The 19,827-nt window shown below is 39.3% G+C and overlaps 2 protein-coding genes across 2 annotated transcripts; both read right to left on the minus strand.

The window, feature by feature from the left end:
- Positions 1 to 535: 535 nt before the first annotated feature.
- On the minus strand, positions 536 to 2,891 carry LOC114270957 (threonine synthase, chloroplastic). Its single transcript, XM_028212584.2, has one exon. It carries the CDS (start codon positions 2,699 to 2,701, stop codon positions 1,070 to 1,072), a length of 1,632 nt encoding a protein of 543 aa, XP_028068385.2. The 5' UTR covers positions 2,702 to 2,891; the 3' UTR covers positions 536 to 1,069.
- A 2,524-nt stretch (positions 2,892 to 5,415) lies between these two features.
- On the minus strand, positions 5,416 to 19,370 carry LOC114270958 (glycerophosphocholine acyltransferase 1). The gene is made up of 9 exons (XM_028212585.2): positions 19,021 to 19,370; positions 18,791 to 18,910; positions 18,613 to 18,670; positions 18,403 to 18,503; positions 17,197 to 17,292; positions 17,016 to 17,109; positions 7,202 to 7,439; positions 6,772 to 7,102; positions 5,416 to 6,092 (listed from the first exon to the last, which is right to left on the minus strand). The coding sequence occupies exons 1-9, from the start codon at positions 19,102 to 19,104 to the stop codon at positions 6,042 to 6,044; spliced, it is 1,173 nt and encodes a 390-aa protein (XP_028068386.2). The 5' UTR covers positions 19,105 to 19,370; the 3' UTR covers positions 5,416 to 6,041.
- Between the last annotated feature and the right edge of the window lie 457 nt (positions 19,371 to 19,827).

A 19,827-nucleotide genomic window follows, 5' to 3' on the forward strand; every position in this document is an offset into this window, starting at 1 on the left:
AAACTAAAAAGCGATCACAAAAAAGAAATCAATAATATTAAGGTAAATTATAAATACACTTCTTGAAATTTGATTAAAATACGAATCGTCTCTGTGATTTTAGAAATTATATTCCACTCCTGAGATTTTTAATTTCACAACAAATCGTCATTTTTATTAATAAATCATTTAGTCAATTAATAATTTTTAATGATATTAAAAATATGTTTCAATTAATAATTTAGGTAATTTTATTATTGTATAGGAGAGTAATTATGAATTTCATTTTTTTAGTTAATTCAGTTAAATAAAAAATTCTAACAAAAGAGTATTTGTAATTTTCTAAATTACATAAGACAACTTGTACTTTAAGCAAAACTCAATGTACGTATTTATAATTTACCCATAATACTAATATATACTCCAAAAAAATTTAAAGATACACATTAGAATCATAATTATTTTATATGTAATTCATATTTTACTAATTTTAAATCTAGACCATACACATTTTTTTCGAAATGATTTTCAAAATAACTTTCCACCATACATAATATTTATAATGAAAGATTACGAACTGACAATCAAACTTCAACTAGAACTATTTTTTACAAAAAGATATTGAAGCCAAACAAGAAGCCAAATAATAAAAATGGCTTCCCCAAAACATACCCTAAAATTGTATGCCAAGATCAGCACGTGCTTCCTTCAAATACAGTGGCTTCTACAAATAGAACATCCCTAAAAAAACTAACAATTTCTTGGAAGAAAACTAAGCACCCAAAAAAAGAAATTTAAATGTGTGGCATATATTTAAATCTCTTGTTATGGGACGACACCATACATGAGAGCAAATGTTACATATCTCAAATTCACCTTGCCTCGAATGGCTTGAATTTCTGTTCACCGGTCGTCCGGTCAGTTATCTGGCCGGTTGTTCGGCGCTGTCAACTTTTTTGCCGAACGACCAGTAAACAGAAATTTGAAATTTGAGCCATGGTGAATTCGAGGCACCAAGAATTACACATAAATCATACCCATTGATTTTAAATTCTGGACTGATTTCTCTGGTTTTTTCATAGTCCCTCCCCTAAAATTTCGGAGTTTTCTTCAAATAGTCACTCAAAACATCCATGACTGTCCCATAACTTGCCTTCACTTGCACCGGTGGATTCGCATAGCGGCACGCCATGTCCTTGATCTCCTTCGAATGATAATCGATCTTGGACTGCGTAAATTTCAACCCATGAGCCGTACTCACCACAACCGTCCGATCAGTCGGTCCTATAACCCCACTATTCCTCAATTTAATCAAAGCCGTCAATGCAACACCGGTGTGAGGACATATAAACATGCCTGTAGAATCAGCCTGTGCCATGGCATCCATAAGTTCTTCCTCAGTTGCTTCCTCAACAATCCCATTCGAGTTCTTGAGTGCAAACACTGCTCTATCAATGGAGACTGGGTCTCCGATTTGAATAGCTGAAGCGAATGTAATATTTGCTTTCACTGGCTTGAATTCACCCCAACCTGACTTGTAATGTAGATACAATGGATTCGCATTCGCTGCTTGAGCGCAAACAAGCCTTGGAATTCGATCAACGAGTCCTAATTCTTCACACATTTTGAATCCTTTGTAGAATGCGTAAATGTTGCCTAGATTTCCACCAGGAACGATGACCCAATCTGGAACTTCCCAATCGAATTGCTGAAGAATTTCAATGGCGGCTGTTTTTTGCCCTTCGAGTCTCAAACTGTTGAGTGAATTCGCCAAATAGATAGGCAATTCGGATGTGACTTCTCTGATTAGCTTCATACATCCATCGAAATCGGTATCGATACTCAACACGAACGCTCCGTTTGCGATCGGTTGAACCAATTGGGCGATTGAGATTCGATTTGCGGGTAAGAAAACGATGGAGGGAATACCGGCGGCGGCGCAGTAGGCGGAGAGGGCGGCGGAGGTGTCGCCGGTGGAAGCGCAACCGACTCCGACCACCGGACGTTTCATCTTGCGGAGGCGATTGACTTGACTGACCAAAACCGTCATGCCGAGATCTTTGAAACTACCAGTGTGGCTAATCCCGCAGTGTTTGACCCACAAATCGTTCATGCCTAGAAACTGTTTGCCGAAACGCTCAGCCCAGAAAAGGTTGGAATTTCCTTCGAAAGCGCTGACGATGTCGTCGCTGTCGATCTCAGGCGACACCCATTCTTTCTTGGACCAGACGCCGGAGCCGTAGGGCCAGGTGGTTTTGCCAACGCGGGAGTCGAAGAGTGAGCGCCAGTAATTGCCGTCGAATTGCTTCAGAGCAGCCATGTCGTGCTGGACGTCGAGGAGGCCGCCGGAGCAGCTCCGGTAGACGATCTCGTCGAGAGAGTAGGATTCGTTGCTGTTGGGGTCGGAGTTGAAAGGGACGTACCTGGCGGAGAAGTTGTGGGCGGAGCTGTGGCGCCGGGCTTCCTCGCGGATGTTTTTCTCGGCCGGACGCCGGTGTTTCGCCGCCGCAGGAGACTCCGGCGAGGGTGATTTGGGTACTGGTGTGGTGGGGGTGGTGGCGTTGTTGGTGAGGGAGGAGGAATCGAAAGTGGGTGATGAAGAGGTGGTGCATTTGATGATGGGTGTTTGGCGGTGGTTGATTTTGGTGGTGGTTCTGTGGTGGTGTGGGGTGGGCTTGGGAAGGGGAGAGGGTGGAGAGGGATGGAATAATGATGAAGCCATGAGTCTCTTAGAGAGAGAGAGAGAGAGAGAGAAGAGTGGAGTGAGACCGGAGGAGTTGGGCTTTATTTATTTATTGGATAGTGATGAACAGCTCTAGCACTAGTGTTTAACATGAGTTCTAACACATAGATTTATCATTAGAGTTTTTAAATTATTTGGATTGAATGGGGGTGTCATAACAAAAGTGTTATGAATAGAGACTTGTGAATTTATAATTTGTTTAGAATATATATGTGTGATAAAAATTAAATTAATTATACATAAATTTATAAATAAAATAAATTTAAATTATTAATTAATTTTTTTAATAAATTTGGAATTTATAAATTTAAATTTGAGTGGTGATTCATCTCACTAATTTTTGGACCACTAATAGTTCTAATGAGCTTTAAAAAAAAAAAAAATTTCAAGTCAAAACATTATATCACTTTGGTGGGGCTACTGTACCATATCATTAGTGATGCTCTAAAACTCTCAATTTAATGCTCTAAAACATTATTCTTTAAATTTATAGCCTTGGTAGTGTGTGTATGAAGGTTGGTTGGTTTGTCTTTTAAAGATATGTAAGTCGGGTCGAATCACCCCCATATCGTAACGATAATGCTAGTCACGTGTTCCATGCGTTTGTGTAGCGAAGGGATATACTTTGTGAGAAATAATATTAGGAATTTTAAATAATTTATTAAATATTTTATTAAATTTTTTATACGGACATGTGATTGACATGCATTTAAATTTGGGTGGAGTGTGAGTCTCATATAGAGATTTGATAAAATATTTAGGGTTAATAGCTTTTTTTCCTTTGAGTGTTGAAAAATTATTATTCCTTCCGTTTGAGAATCTAATATAATTAATATATTTGAATAATATTAACTTTTAAAAATTATCATTTGATAGTATAATTATTATATTTTTAAAACAGAACCAATTATACTAATGTTTCTTTTAATTTGGGACTTGTATCACTTTCATTCCTAATTTTTCAATTGTGATATATTTAATCATGAATTTTAAATTTTATTCTAAATAAGGAAAATTTAAAACACTATTGCTTCATTTCAAGGACAATAGCATCAATTTGATAAAATATAAACTAGTTTGACAAAAATAAATATTAAAAAATTATTTTTGAATTTTTAAAATTCTTTCTACGCACTAAAGATAAAATTATATAAAAACGATAAATCTTTTACATTTTTATTCTTTTATTTTGGATAAATTACAAATACACCCCCTGAGATTTGCATCAAGTATAGATTGCCCCATGTGATTTGAAAAATTACAGATACCCCATTGTCAAAATTTTTTATTTAATAGAATTAATTAAAAAGTATGTGTGTGAAAGATGATCATGTAATGTGTAGTCTTTTTGTTAATATTTTTTGATGGTTATCATGTAATAGACGGTTACATTTGTTGTTAACAGATATTTTTTGACGGTTATCATGCAATGAATGGTTATTAGACTTTTAATGTGTAATTGATATATTTAATATATGAAATATTTTTAATTTTTGATTTTTTGATTTAATAGATTGGTTTAGTAATAATAACAAAATTGTCGATATGTTTGACTTTTAAAAAATAAAATTAATTTAACAAAAATAAATATAAAAAAAAATTATTTAAAAAAATTATTTCTATCCTCCCAAAAGATAAAATTATATAAAAACAATGTGTTTTTAAATTTTTTCCACCAATTTAATTTTTAGTTTTTGAAAATAAATTTTGAAAAACAAACCAAACAGAATTTTATAACCAAGAAAATATTATTCATTACAAAAAAGGTCATTACATTTCAAACAACATATAAGTTAACCAACACAAAATAAGTTGCATGACAATTTTGTCATTGAAATGAACTTGTACAAAGGAAATATTTTTTGATTGTCCTTATTTGAAATAATATTCAAAATTTAAGTTTAAATGTATCACCATTAAAAAGTCAGAGACAAAGTGACACAAGTCCCAAACTACAGAGACTGTTAGTGTAATTCATCATTAAAAATATTAATGTTAATGAATTTAAAAGAATAACAAAATAAGCAATTTATGTTATTTTAGTTGTTAATTTTTTTTTTTTTAAAAAAACCTAATATTTTGAGACAATAAAAATTAAAATATGAAAATAATATTTTGGAACAAAAAGAGTAATAATCTCTCTTCACTTCGTCAAGGGGTATAAAAATGAGCCGCGACCCGAAATCCGCCCGTAGCTTGGGATTGGCCTAACCTAGTTAGGCCTGGGTTGGGCTTGGGTTGTCATTTTCGACCTGTGGGCCTGGCCCACTAGTTAAGCCATGGCCTGGTCTATCAGCCCGCTCAAGACCCACTCAAACCCGTCCCGAGACCCAGCCTGTCCACGACCCAATCCAATTTTTAGTAGAAAATATTAAAATTTTGATAGAAAAAATAAAATAAAATTTTAAAAAAATATTCAAGCCGTTGGCCCACCAAAGGCCTGAATACCCCATGGACTTGGGCCTAAATTTCTGACCCGCAAGCAGCCCGGCCCGAATTTTGACGAAAATTCCGACGGCCCAACATGGGCCGGCCCCAGCCCCAGCCCCAGCTCGGATGATCCGTGCCGAACCCAATTTACACAACTAACTCCGTCATCTGGACAATTATAATCTAGGTAAAATGTATCTAAGGTGATAAAATATTTTCAGTTTCATTTTCAAATTGAAATCAAGGTTGCTTCATTGTATCTCTGCCTTGTAAATGACTGCATTAACGTCATGTTTGTATTGAAATGTACATATCATTGAGTATCATCTTCTGCAAATTACAAAATTACAAGGTAGCAATCTCTGTTCCAACAAGGAAAGGCCAGCCGGCAGGACCTACACCGATGTTGGGACTTGGATTGACACCGGGAGCTAGCTACTAAAGTGGTTGTCAAGGAAACACAAGACGCTTTCTTGAATCCAATCCAAAACTTGAGATATATGGAACAAATTTAACCAAACTAGCAGAGGCTATGGTAAATTCCAAATTGGATGTTATTTTGAAATATGAAGAGCAAAAATAAGTTGTCATACAAATTTTGGGTCAGCAAACAAAGAACAATGTAAGCCTCTTTTGAGAGCCTTATGACTGGAAAATAGAAGTGAAAATATGCAAATTGCTCTATGAAAGGGTATATATAAAAATAAAAATAGAAAGGACAAAAAAAAGAAAGAATAGGCAGCCAATTGCAGAAGGGTCTTTGCTCAAAAGATGGCAATTGACCTTATTCAATGGTGCTGAAACACTGTTGTATCATATGCACGTCATATTGTCGACCAATGAAGCATACAGAAGAAATGACTGGGACTGACTCTCTCACCTAACCAACTTACTCGGAGAGTACTTGAGAATATCCAAGCCCTAGAAAGATTCTTGCAAGCTGCAAAAAACCATGGATAGCTTGAGATATGAGACTAATCAATAGTTTAGTTATTCAGGCCAATTAGTCTAGCATTGATTACAATGCAATTAATTTGAGCAGTTCCCACAGCAAATCAATTGAATTATAAAACATATGAATTTATCTTCTCTGACAATGACCCTTAGAAACATAGCATACACACATTTTGAAAGCATCATACACCACTAACTTCAAATTATCTTACTCTTATTTCCTATCATTACCCTCTATAAATCAAATTGAAATAAAAACTACGAGTTAAGAATCATCTAGACTTGCCGATCACTATCAATGACTTGTAAACAACCACTACAACGACTAGGTCTCGTTTGGGAACCCTCATTTTTAGTCAAAAAGTCAAAAAAGTTACTAAATTAGCCAAAAAGTCAACAATCCATATCAAAAAAAAAAATTCTCTTTTCTCTCTACTTTTTGCACATCTTTTCATAAAAAGTCAAAAAGTCATCCTAAACATACTAGTTTTTTTTAGCTCATATTTTAGCCAATTAGCCAAAAAGTTACTAAATTAGCCTGTTCCCAAACGAGGCCTAAAACAAACAAATCAGCTAAATGAGTTTTCCTCCACAAATCATAATTTTACAAGATGCTAAAATGCATACAACTGCTAGGAGTGCTGGTTCTTGGCAGAAATGTCTACCTTAATTGTATTTTCTAGTGCAATGGCAGATTGATCTTCCTGGGTATGACCAGTTAGCATCACTGTTTTCTTTTTCTCCTTAAGAACCACCTGCCTCGGCATCACTTCAAGTAAAAAGATTGCTCCATTCCATACTGTTGCAGAGACCTTGAGAATTTGGAAAATAATGTGTAATCTATATGACAAAAATATAGGGACCGTGAGTGCCATGGCTGCCACAGTGAATAATGCCTGGAGCATTATATACATGAAGAGGCGATTTTGTTCACCAAGCAAACCACTTAAATGCCACCATATGTTGTTAGCTTTCTGAGCTTTTTTCGAGAGTTCCCTATTGCACCCAAAAACTGTTAGAATGGGTAACAATTGGAATTGAAATTGGAATTGACAAAAAAGAAAAAAAGAACCAAACAAAGAGTTAATTGGAAACCTGTATGAAGTCATGACTTCGGGATCTCTTAACAGTCTCTGCCGACGTAGGACATTTACAATGAGAAAATAGAGAGCTTGCCAGATGCTGTAAGTAGCCAAGGGTACAAAAAATAGCCATGTCCAGAGGAAAGATTTGCTTTCTACGTAAGGCAATGAAGCTATCTGAGCGATTCCCTCGGGATGCATGGCTTCAAAGAATGTGATATCCCACCATCGAATTGTGAAGAAAACTATCCCTGGGAAAAAGAAAATTGTTTCTATTACGTGTCATCTGCAGTTGATAATTGGCAGATGTGGTTATACCACAAAAGATACAAGCCAACGCCAAAAAAAAAAAAAAAAAAAGGAGCAAAAATTAGAAGAAAAAGTGTATTCAATAAATCAGACTGAAATTTTTCAAAGAATTAGGTGATAACTACCTGTTACTTTGGAAAATTAATGAATTCAAACTCTGACAAAAAGAGAATCGTTGACAAACTAAATAAATAATGGGCAGACAATATTTTTTCACAATTCTCAGTAAAATTACGTTCTATTAAATTCCATGAGTAATAGCTGAATGATATTCCATTTGAACTGACACTACCTATGTGACAGGAATTGCAATTAACAGCAATAGAGTGGATGATACAAACTATATTCAGCCGTATGGGTGTAGTTAGACATTTGATTCTTTGTTCTCGAAAGTTTAGAAGCACCCAGTTTCACAAAAACATGATTATGATACATGCAAAATTTCCATATTTATGCTTGTGAACAGATATTTTTGACTAAAAGTAGTTTTCACTGAATGAGCTCCTAAAAAAATTCTCCTTGTACAGAACTGCCTTTTGACCCGTCTACAACTTTTAAGGAAAGTAATTACGCAAGAGTAAGTAATTTTTCCGCTCTTTTTGAAAGAGTTGTTGCAAAGGCAAGAAAAAATACCAAAAAACTAACAGATAAAGAAGCTCAACTCTGATAAGTCAAAGGAGACATTGAAGAAGGGCAGAAATTAAGAATCACAGAAAGGACAAGAGGCAAAATGCAGTAAGGGGTATTATAATACTGCTCCACCATCAAAAAAATATTCCTTTTCTATTTAAAAAATGGAAATGTTATTGTAGGAGAGGGTTCGAGAAAGGTATTGGAAAGTTCGAAGATCTTCAAAGATCCTTGAAGAACAACTTCGAATTCTCTAGAATATGATGAGAGGCTTAGATTCTTCAATAATCTCAACTTAGGAACACAACAATAAAGGAGATGATGGAGATAAGAGATTGGGTGAAGAAGAAGGCAAAATGGCTAGAGAATAGAATAATGGCAAGGCTCTCCCATTGATCTCCCACTTTCACTCTCAAGGTTGATAATGGAGAAGGGAAATTAGTTCTTTCCCAAGAGTTGAAAATCTCCAAAATCCATCCCTTGTAAAGCTATGGGTGGGTGCTATTTATAGGCACCTCATGATGTAGGATGGAGCCCATGTGCAAGGCACATGGGGGATATTTTCTCTAACCACCTTGTCCGAGGGGGTGACCTCTCCGAGGAGGTGACTTCTCCGAGGAGGTGACCTCTCCGAGGATGAGAAAACCCCGAAGAGGAGATCACTCCCTCGGCGAACCCTTCTTCTTAGCCACACCTAACCAATGATCCCCAATCATCCCAAAGGGTCAGGGGTAGTCCCAGAGGACGTCCTGCCGCAAAATATTGCCGAGTCTCATGGACCCCCCGGGGTCGTGCCACCTCGACCCGGGTATAGGCTAGTTTAACCGAAGAGTGAATTTATCTCCACTCACCGTCCTCGGGATCGGGTCCTTTGTTCGGACTCCATTACGCCCATGGTTCTGGTACGTAGACCCCGGAAAGCTCCGAGCCCGCAAGTGTTCTGGGACTCATTAACGGAGCGACTTCTAGATTGCGTCTGAATCCGTTCGAAGCCAAGTACTTCGGATCTCTAGATTCGTGGATCCGAATCCTTTCGAGTCCGAGTGCCTCGGATCTCTAGGCTTGCTTAATACCCTTTCGAGTCCGGGCCCGAGTAAGTCTCTAGGTTCGTGGATCCGAACCCTTTCGAGGCTTAGAGCGATTCAATCCGTTTGATGGCGATAAATCTGGGCCCACCGATTCTTGGACTTGCGATAAATTCGGGCCCACTAATCTTGGGCTATTGGGCCTAAATAATTTAGTGGGCTAAAATTAGCCCCTCTTACATTTGCCCCTTGCGTGTATGAGAAATTTTAAATTTCTCAGACATGCATACTGTCATTTCTTCGACCCTGTTTCGCATCACGTTCCCCAAAAAAAAAAAAAAAACGTTTTGTCACGACAGAGTCTATGGATAAAGTTGATGACGCACTTCAATTTACAAAAAAAATTGACAAGCAAAAAATTTATTTTTTTGTACTTTTTTTTTTTTTTTTTTTTTTTTTTTTTTTGTACTTTTTTTTTTTTTTTTTTTTTTTTTTAACCAAAGGATTAAAACATTTTTTGTACAAGATTCATGGACATTTTTTTTTTTTTTCGGTTGTTTGGCAAACATGGCATACACATATTTAGATTATTCAAGAATAATGCTCCCCTTTTTTTTATTTAAAGAAAGGCCTGAAAACCCTATTCTATACACCTTCTTTTTGTTGCACAGCCGCCACAAGCACAGACCCAACTCATCTTCTTCAACAGGCGCAAACCCAGCTTCTTTCTTCCTCTCCAAGAAGACTTCATTCTGGACTGCTAAAGGCCACCGACGTGCTCGTCTTCTTCAACAAACTAGGGGCTGCTGCAATTTGTACACTAATTTTCATCACAGCTTCAAGCAACACCGCCGACCTAGCCCCGCTCCGACTGCCGCAGACGTCGCGGCCTAGCCATTGTCGCGACCTAAGCTGCTGCTCACCGTTGGTGTTCTACTTCGGCTCATTGACGCAGCCTGCACACTGAAGCTCGATTTCGCGGACCAGCGCCGACACCGACTCGTCTGCGACGCCACTGCTGCTGCTACGGTTGGCCAGATCCGACACCAGCTCCGCCGCGGTATCACGATTGTTGCTTGCTTGCGGCTCAGTTCGCAGCTGCCCTACGCGTGCAACCACCAGCTCGTACGACCTACGTGCCTTGTGTCCGACATCCGTGACCTCACTGTTGCTACCAGCCGCGACCGACCAGAGCTGGCCACGCCGCCCACTCAACGCGGTGTTGGCCTGCCCAACATCCTTTTAGCCCACTGTTCACGCACGCTGCTCGCGCCGTCATCGATCTACTATGAAACCCATTTTTGGTGGGCCTTGGTCTTCCTCTCAACTATTTTCATTCCTTTTCAAAACCTTTTTTCTCTTGATTTGGGGTTTCAAAATTTTGGATAAGTTTTGGCCCTTGTACAATCTGGCTTGAGATAGGTAGTACTCTGTTGACCCTGTCCTGATTTACATAACTTCTTCTTGAAGAAAAAACAAATTTCAAACCCATGTCTGAGCTTTGAAATTCCATTGATGAATTGACTTGAATATGGCTTGTTGGCTTTTATCATTTGAGAGAAGGCACGATGGGACTATGTTGAGTATTGAGCATCAATTTTTTTTTTTTTTTTTTTTTTTTTTTTTTTTTTTTTTTTTTTTTTTTTTCGAATCTGCTGGTGCTTCGTGTTTTTTTTTTTTTGGCTTGACAAACTTTGGGCAAATATATATATATATATATTGATTATCATACATATATATTTTTTTTGTTTAGAGCTCGGATTACCCACATTAGCCTTGGCTTGTGCACAATCAATTGCTGCTTCCGGCTTCAGCTTATCCGACGTCGACGACGCACGTTCGCCCTCTCAACGCAACGTGTGTGGTCTTGCCCAACCTAGCTCCATATCGCTGCTTCCGGCTTCAGCTTATCCGACGTTGACCACGCACGTTCGCCCTCTCAACGCAACGTGTGTGGTCTTGCCCAAGCCTAGCCCAGTCTTGTTGATTACAGTCTGTAAAGCCTCTCTGATTTCAGCTTAAATTTCCAGTATCGGCTTCGGACTTCACCTCTCTAACTGCCCAAATTTGTAAGTATGAAATTCGGCTCCCTCTTCCTCTCGTTGAATAATAAAGATGATATATTGTTGTTTGTTTAACTTGTGGATGCTTGGGAAAAAATACATAGCTGATGCCAAAATTTTGTGTGACTGTTGTAGTTTTACGTCGGCTTGAGAGAAACCAGCCCGGAGAGACAAAAACTTGATTGTTGCATTTTCATGAACTTGCTCAGAGTAATAAAATTGTTGTAGCTTAAATAGATAATTATTATTTGTTGATGTTGCCCCATTCTGATAATGCCTGAATCATGATCTGAAATTTATATTGTTTGTCTCAGTTGTCGGTTTTGCTATTTCAGGCAAATGAATTCTTGATTGAAATCCACGACGTCGGGGCCCTTGGAACCCGAACTAATGAGAGCAAGGGCTGTTCCTCGGAAGTCCGAACAGAAGCAAGACTGTCCCTCGGGAGTCCGAAGGTAGTACACACCCTACTTTGGCAAGAAAGATTCCTCTGGAAGATAACCGAGTCTACCAAGCTTGCACCAACAGAAATAAAGATTGTCTCCCAGAAGTCCGAGCAGAAGCAAGGCTGTCCCTCGGAAGTCCGAGCAGAAACAAGGCTGTCCCTCGGAAGTCCGAGTGGATGCGCACTTCTACTTCGGCAGCTAATGGAAGCAAAGGCTATCCCTCGGGAGTTCGAGCAGGAGACAAGGCTCTCCCTCAGAAGTCTAAGCAGAAACAAGGCTATCCCTCGGAAGTCCGAGTGGATGCACACTTCTATTTCGGTAGCTAATGGAAGCAAAGGCTATCCCTCGGGAGTTCGAGTAAGAGTCCACTCTACTTTGAAAAGAAAGATCCTTGGAGCTCGTATTGATGAAATCAAGAGCTGTTCTTCAGACCCGCACTAATGAGAGCAAGAGTTTTCCCTCAGAAGGCTCTCCCTCAGAAGTCCGAGCAGAAACAAGGCTGTCTCTCGGAAGTCCGAGTGGATGCGCACTTCTACTTCGGCAGCTAATAGAAGCAAAGGCTATCCCTCGAAGCTCGCACTGATGGAAGCAAGATCTGTTCTTCGAAAGTCGAGGCGGAGAACACACTCTACTTCAACAAGAAAGATCCTTAAAGCTTGAACTGACAGAAGTAAGGGCTATTCTTCGGAGGTCGAAATGGGAACACACACTCTACTTCAATAAGAAAGACCCTCTAAGCTTGCATTGATGGAAGTAAGGGCTATTCTTCGGAAGTCCGAGTGGGAGCACACACTCTACTTCAGCAAGAAAGACCCTCAAAGCTTGCATTGATGAAAGCCATGGCTGCTCTTCGGAGGTCCGAGTAGAAGTATACTTCTACTGTGTCAAGAAAACTCCCTTCAGGTTGGTAATTGAGTCTACCATTCCTTTTTCTTCTTTGAGGGGCAACAAAATTGAAAACTGTTTCAAGCAAAATAACACAATGAAGATATACAATGTAGAGAAAAATAACTTTTAATGGAGATACATAATATGGAGGAAATAAATTTCTTCATAACATAAGAAAGATAGAACTTCATGGACAATGCAGTAAATGCAAACTGTAAATGTCATAGATAGACTTCTTCCGTGGAATGTTGACATTTGCCCCTAGAGTTGTAAGATCATTTGGAAAGCTTTCACCAGCTGCTCGGGTTGTGGCCATCATGCACCATCATAAATAGTACACCATCTTGCCTCCTTCTCGAACTTTCATCACCTTCCGAGGAATAGGCGGACTTTCTGGTCTAGACATTGCCCGCTTACTTGACTCTGCCATCAGCTCCTTGTCATCTTTGATATCCTCCCAACGAGGAATTTTGACCCCTCGAGGCTTAGAGGTGGTGGGAACTTCTTCGACAGCCAGTTCGGTGAAGTAGATGGCATCAGAATAATGAGCTTCATGGATCTCGAAAGGCCTTTCTGTAGCCTGAATTGTCACCGTCTTCTTTCCCCATTTTGCCTTAACACACTGATGATAACTCGATGGTACAGCCCCATATCTATGCATCCAGGTCCTCGCTAGAATGATGTGATAATTTGTCTCAGAATCGATAATATGGAACTTGGTGGCCGAGCGAATTTTTCCAACGGCTAAATCAACTGTTACGCATCCGATAGTAACTCTCCTTTCTCCACTGAAGCCAGTGATGACTATCGGCTGCTTCACAATGCGTTCTTCAGAGATTCCGGCTTTTTCTAGAGTAGCGCGAGTCATAATGTTGATAGAGGCTCCACTATCTAGAAAGGCCCTTTTGAACTCAACCCCGTTAATAAAAGCAGTCACATAAAGCGGGCGATTGTGAGAAAAAGGATACTTCCGATCAGCCTCGGAGAAAGTAATGGCACTAGATTGCTCTTTTGCCTTCCTCGGGATAGACCCCTCAGTCGACATGCATTCCTCATGGTGTGCCTCGGCTATATTAATGATAGACTTGGTGATTTCCGTTCTTGCCTCCCTGGAAAGTCCAAGCTGGTCAAAGAACTGCTTGAACTTTACACAGTCTTGCAGGGTTTTGGCATAGTGATCCGGATCTTTTTCCACTCTTGGAGGCTCGTAGTTAACCATCTCCTCGGTCTCCTCAAAATAAGATGCCACATAAACATGGTGTCCTCCTCTTCCATAGTATTCTTCTCCTCCTTCTAGATCAAAGGGAGCACTTCCATAGTAAACTTGCTCACCCTCTGGCTCGAGGATGTCGTCCAGATAACAGTCATCGTCATCGAGATTAACGATAGCCTCGATCATTGGGCCTTCATAAGCTATCATAGCAACATTCTTGCCCTTGTCTCGGTGTTGAGGATATGGTTGTTCTCGGATGTCTTGAGTCCCTTGCTTTTTGAACCTCAATTCGTCTGCTTCGACTTTATCTTTGAAGATTTTCCTGAGAGTCCAACACTTCTCTGTCGGATGTTTCAATGTACGATGGTAGACACAAAATTCAGGGCTCTCGCGGTCCTTTTTTGATGGCATTTCTTCGACATAAGGCAATTTTAGCTCTCCGTCGGCCACCCACTCCTTAACTAGAGCTTTCACTTCCTCGATTCCACATGGATAAGAAACATTCCCCTTTTCACCATTATATTGCTTTCTCTTCTGGCCTGTATGACCTCCTCTTTGTGAATTTCGGGTATCTGGGGCAGAGGCAACAGCAACAATAGGTCCACGAGACGATTTGAAACTAGTCTTGTAATTGGCCTTAAATCCGGACTCCTGAGCCTGAGGAATGCTAATGTTCCGAGCTGCTTCTGTTAATGCCGAGAAGGTGGGTAGCTTGTGATTAACTAGAAACATTTTGTACCTGCTCAATGCCCCTTCTAGACAAATTTGAACCAGATAACTCTCCTCAACTGCTTCATGACAATCCACGGCCTTGTCCTGAAACCTTTTAACGTAGTCAATGATGTCTTCACTTTCTCGTTGCTTCTCTTTACACAATGTAAGTGTGGTCACCCTCTCCGCCACTTGAAAGAACTTGGAGTGGAATTTGTTAACCATTTCCTCCCAACTTCGGACAGAGTTTGGGGCCAAATTAACATACCAACTATATGCTCGGTCGGTGAGGGACTTAGAGAATTCTCTCAGTCGGAGGACGTGGTTTGAACCATGAATACCTAGAGTCTCGATGAATCGCACAACATGTTCTCGGGCATTTCCTTGTTTGCCGTCGAACTTGATGAACTTCGGCACTGTATACCCCTCAGGGTATGGATAGCTCAGCATCTCAATGGGGTAAGGCGGCTTGACGTCTGGATCAGGCAAAGAGGGTAAGGTCCTCTTGCCCCGTTCGAGATCGAACATGGCCTGTACATCGGCAAGAGTGAGAAACTGTTGAGGGAGAGAGTTTGATGGTGGTATTCCCGGGACTTGGCTTATGTACCCGAAGACTGAGCTAGGGGCGTCTTGGCCATTCTGGTGCTGCGAATTCATCATTGGTGAGGACATTTGACGATACTGGCCATCAGCGCCTATAGACAAGCCAGTCGGTGATGGGATATTGAATTGAGGCCCATAGAGTCCACCGCACGGCGCCGCTATACCGGGTTGTGCTTGCAGATTTGTTGTTGGCACCAAAGGAGGCCCGCTTGGTGCTTGGGTAACATTCACCGGTGGCGTAACAAGATTAGGTACGGGCATAGCTCCCTTTTGCGCCATCATGCTCCTTATGTTTTCCTGGACACCAGCAGTCGTTGGAGTGTCGTTCATTACACCAGAAACTCCCCTAGTCACCATTGGATCTTGGCTTGGCACGCCATGGAGACCGGGTATGGGCAAACTGCTGCCGCCTACTGTGGTTTGAGCATGTGTTACTGTGGCCGTGTTGCCATGAGCCATAGGCTGATTGGGGCCTATTTCTCCTTGGATTTGATTTTGCGCTCCGACGGGAATAACTCCACCACCAGTTTGATTTCCGTTTGGCGCCGGTGCAAAGTTAGAACTCATCACCAACATGGTGTGAGTGAGATTCTGAAGAGTGGTAAGAATCTCTTGCTGAGTATTCTGAAGTCCTTGAATGGCTTCAAGCAAAAGTGGTTGATCTGGAGTCATGGTTCTGTCATCACCACCATTAGAGGATCCTTGTTGGTGAACTTCATCTTCTCCCACCATCCTTATTGGAGTTGTGTGGATTCCAGATCTCGTTGAGACCATTAACCAATCCGCCTCCCCAGCAGAGTCGCCAAAATGTAGGAGAGGGTTCGAGAAAGGTATTGGAAAGTTCGAAGATCTTCAAAGATCCTTGAAGAACAACTTCGAATTCTCTAGAATATGATGAGAGGCTTAGATTCTTCAATAATCTCAACTTAGGAACACAACAATAAAGGAGATGATGGAGATAAGAGATTGGGTGAAGAAGAAGGCAAAATGGCTAGAGAATAGAATAATGGCAAGGCTCTCCCATTGATCTCCCACTTTCACTCTCAAGGTTGATAATGGAGAAGGGAAATTAGTTCTTTCCCAAGAGTTGAAAATCTCCAAAATCCATCCCTTGTAAAGCTATGGGTGGGTGCTATTTATAGGCACCTCATGATGTAGGATGGAGCCCATGTGCAAGGCACATGGGGGATATTTTCTCTAACCACCTTGTCCGAGGGGGTGACCTCTCCGAGGAGGTGACTTCTCCGAGGAGGTGACCTCTCCGAGGATGAGAAAACCCCGAAGAGGAGATCACTCCCTCGGCGAACCCTTCTTCTTAGCCACACCTAACCAATGATCCCCAATCATCCCAAAGGGTCAGGGGTAGTCCCAGAGGACGTCCTGCCGCAAAATATTGCTGAGTCTCATGGACCCCCCGGGGTCGTGCCACCTCGACCCGGGTATAGGCTAGTTTAACCGAAGAGTGAATTTATCTCCACTCACCGTCCTCGGGATCGGGTCCTTTGTTCGGACTCCATTACGCCCATGGTTCTGGTACGTAGACCCCGGAAAGCTCCGAGCCCGCAAGTGTTCTGGGACTCATTAACGGAGCGACTTCTAGATTGCGTCTGAATCCGTTCGAAGCCAAGTACTTCGGATCTCTAGATTCGTGGATCCGAATCCTTTCGAGTCCGAGTGCCTCGGATCTCTAGGCTTGCTTAATACCCTTTCGAGTCCGGGCCCGAGTAAGTCTCTAGGTTCGTGGATCCGAACCCTTTCGAGGCTTAGAGCGATTCAATCCGTTTGATGGCGATAAATCTGGGCCCACCGATTCTTGGACTTGCGATAAATTCGGGCCCACTAATCTTGGGCTATTGGGCCTAAATAATTTAGTGGGCTAAAATTAGCCCCTCTTACAGTTATCAACAGCATCCTATCAGGCAAAGGAGGGTCAACTCACCAGGTAAAAGATGGATGAGGACGCTTACAAGTTTGTCAACAGAACTAAAAACTAAGCTACAACGCCAAACGATCAATGCCCATGCTAATGGCCCCTGCAGCCATATTCAACAAAGTGAAAATGTAAAGAAAGTAACCATCAAGATGGTTGCAAAAATGGAATTTTGAAACCATTTTCTTACCTCGGCAAATGAGAAGCAAATCATGAAAAGTTTTTCATTTCTTGGAAATAACAGAAGCATGATCAAGAAGATAGTATTAGCATAGTAGCAAAAATCCTGCAAAACACAAGATTAATTAATCCCATTTTTGCCATTTCTCACCCAACAGTCTGTCTCAAGAAAAAAAATAATAGTGTGCTGTGTTGGTTTCAGTTTTCTAAATTTAATTTTTTGAAAACTGTGAGTTTTTTGCTTTTCATGTTTTTTTGTTTTTAGTGAATATTTTTTAAAATTTTAAGCAATTTTTTTTTAACTTTTTTAGATGCACCTTACTTAGATGTATCTAAATAGTAAAATATTTGTGAAAAAATATTTTAAAAAAATTAATAAATACATAAAAATACGAAAAATATATTGAATTTTTGTATTTTTTTTGGTATTTAGTGCATTTTTAAAAGATTTTTTTTCACAAATATTTTACTTTTTAAGTGTATTTAGGTTATGTGTGTCTAAAAATTTAAAAAAAAAAAAAATTGCTTAACATATTAAAAAAATTCATTGAAAACCTTAAAATACAGAAAATAAAAAAGTAAAACTTACTGAAAATCAGAACCAAACAAACTGATAGTATTGATAGAGAAATATTTGCCGTCCATGAATAATTAAAACCACAAATCGCAAATGCTTTCTTTTTCTACTAGTGAAAGTGGTAAATGGTGTAGAAAGGTTACACCAAGCATGTACGTGGAAATATCGAAAGCGACTAATGGAAATTTGTTTTATGCATCGGTTATGCAAATTGGAAATTAAAAATTAGAAGGATATGCCAATGGAATCTTGCATATTCTCATTCTATTAACCCAATTTCACCTTTGATTCGTCAAGGGATGACAACACTAATACTGTGTACTCTTTTAAACAGAAAAAATAATTTCATGGGTTGGTGACTTAGTGAAGTTCCATTGCAACAATATGAACTCCGGTGAGGCCAAGTTTGGAAAGACTAAATAAGTGTACTTTTTGACTTTTTTTTTGTATTATGTATAGAAAAAATAGAGAAGAGATGTTGATTGATGTGACCCAAAAAAGATAAAAAGATGAAATAAGTGCACTTTTTTAGGTTAGCCAAACTTGACCTAAAGATGCTGTGAAACTATTCAAAATCAACAAGTAGAGAAGATCAATATTTGTACTCGAGATAGTATATTACAAAAATGTGTTACTTACCAGAAGATAATAGTGCCATTTCATGAACCGGTAATAAATCCATCGAAGAGGAACGAAGGTTACATAGAACACACAGTATACATAGGGAATAACTTGAGGTCCTGATTGATAAAAATTACCCAACCAACAAACAAATCAACATAATATAACATGAATCAATAGGGTTCTTAAAATTCTATTTGGAATTCTCAATCAAGAAATTGTACTCACTTGCACCCAAAAGAAAGCAAAATGCCCCAAAACCAAGAACACTACATAAATAAGTCACCTATGAACAACAACAAAAAATTCAAATAAAACAAGTTCAATGCTGAAACAAATCATCAGAACATAGAGATACATAAGGATTCATCAACTCAATCATGAATTTATATGTTTATATATATACCTTGTTGATGAATCGTTCATGTTCTTTAGCCTGTTTAGCGATCTTAACCGCTTGTTTAGACAAGATCTCCTTCGACTTAACGGCTTGTTGAGACAAAATCTCTTTCGTTTGAGCCACTTTCTGAGAAACCAAACACAACCCAAATCAAAACAAAACAATCAAAACGATTCGCAAACTTAAAACTCACCCAAAAAAAAAAAAAAAAAAAACCCGCAACAGATTGACCAGACCTTAGATCGATCTCTGACAGTCTGCTTCACCTTCTCCAACGAATCCCCATTCACATAGTTTTCAGTGTCTCCGTCACTCGACATTTCTCTTCCCCGACACCCCTCTGTTCTGTAGAATCGACAATTCTATGAGGGAACAAGAGAGAGAGAGAGAGAGAGAGGGAAAGTTGGTGGTGTTGGTGATTCTTCGCTTGTTATACACTTCCATAATACTGTATATATTTATATATATATATGTAATTTGAATAGTGATATTAACGGTCTCTTCTCTTATATGTTCTTCCACAAATACACTGCTTCTCTTCTTCAATCTCTACTATCTCTCTTCCATAAACAAATGATGAGTGCACATCATTTTTTATTTTTTTTTGTGATTTATAAAATTTATAATAATTTTATTGTGATGTATATATTTTTGTATCTAATTTATAAGTATTTTCTGTTTCATAATTATTTTATGTTTTGTCAAATAATAAATAAGTTCCATATAAATTTAATTATTTTAATATTTCTCTTTCATTTACTTGGTTTCAATCTTATCACTGTAAAAAGTTTGGACTCCCTTCAACTTTTGTGAATTTTATATTTGTAAAAAGTTTGGACTCTCTTCAAAATTGGTCGAATTGAATTGCTCTGCCGTATTTTGGACGAATGCGTGCTGACGAGCGGACGGTTGTAGATTGATTTTCTTTAATTCACCAATCTAGCAGACGGATGGCGAATTTGAGATTCATTTGGCCGCAACCGAACCGCCAAACTGCGAGCACCTTTAGTAATTTATAAGACTTTATGTTTTCAGTTTGTTTA

The sequence above is a fragment of the Camellia sinensis genome, chromosome 5 (genome assembly GCF_055761805.1).
Source record: "Camellia sinensis isolate YWXY chromosome 5, ASM5576180v1, whole genome shotgun sequence".
NCBI lineage: Eukaryota > Viridiplantae > Streptophyta > Magnoliopsida > Ericales > Theaceae > Camellia > Camellia sinensis.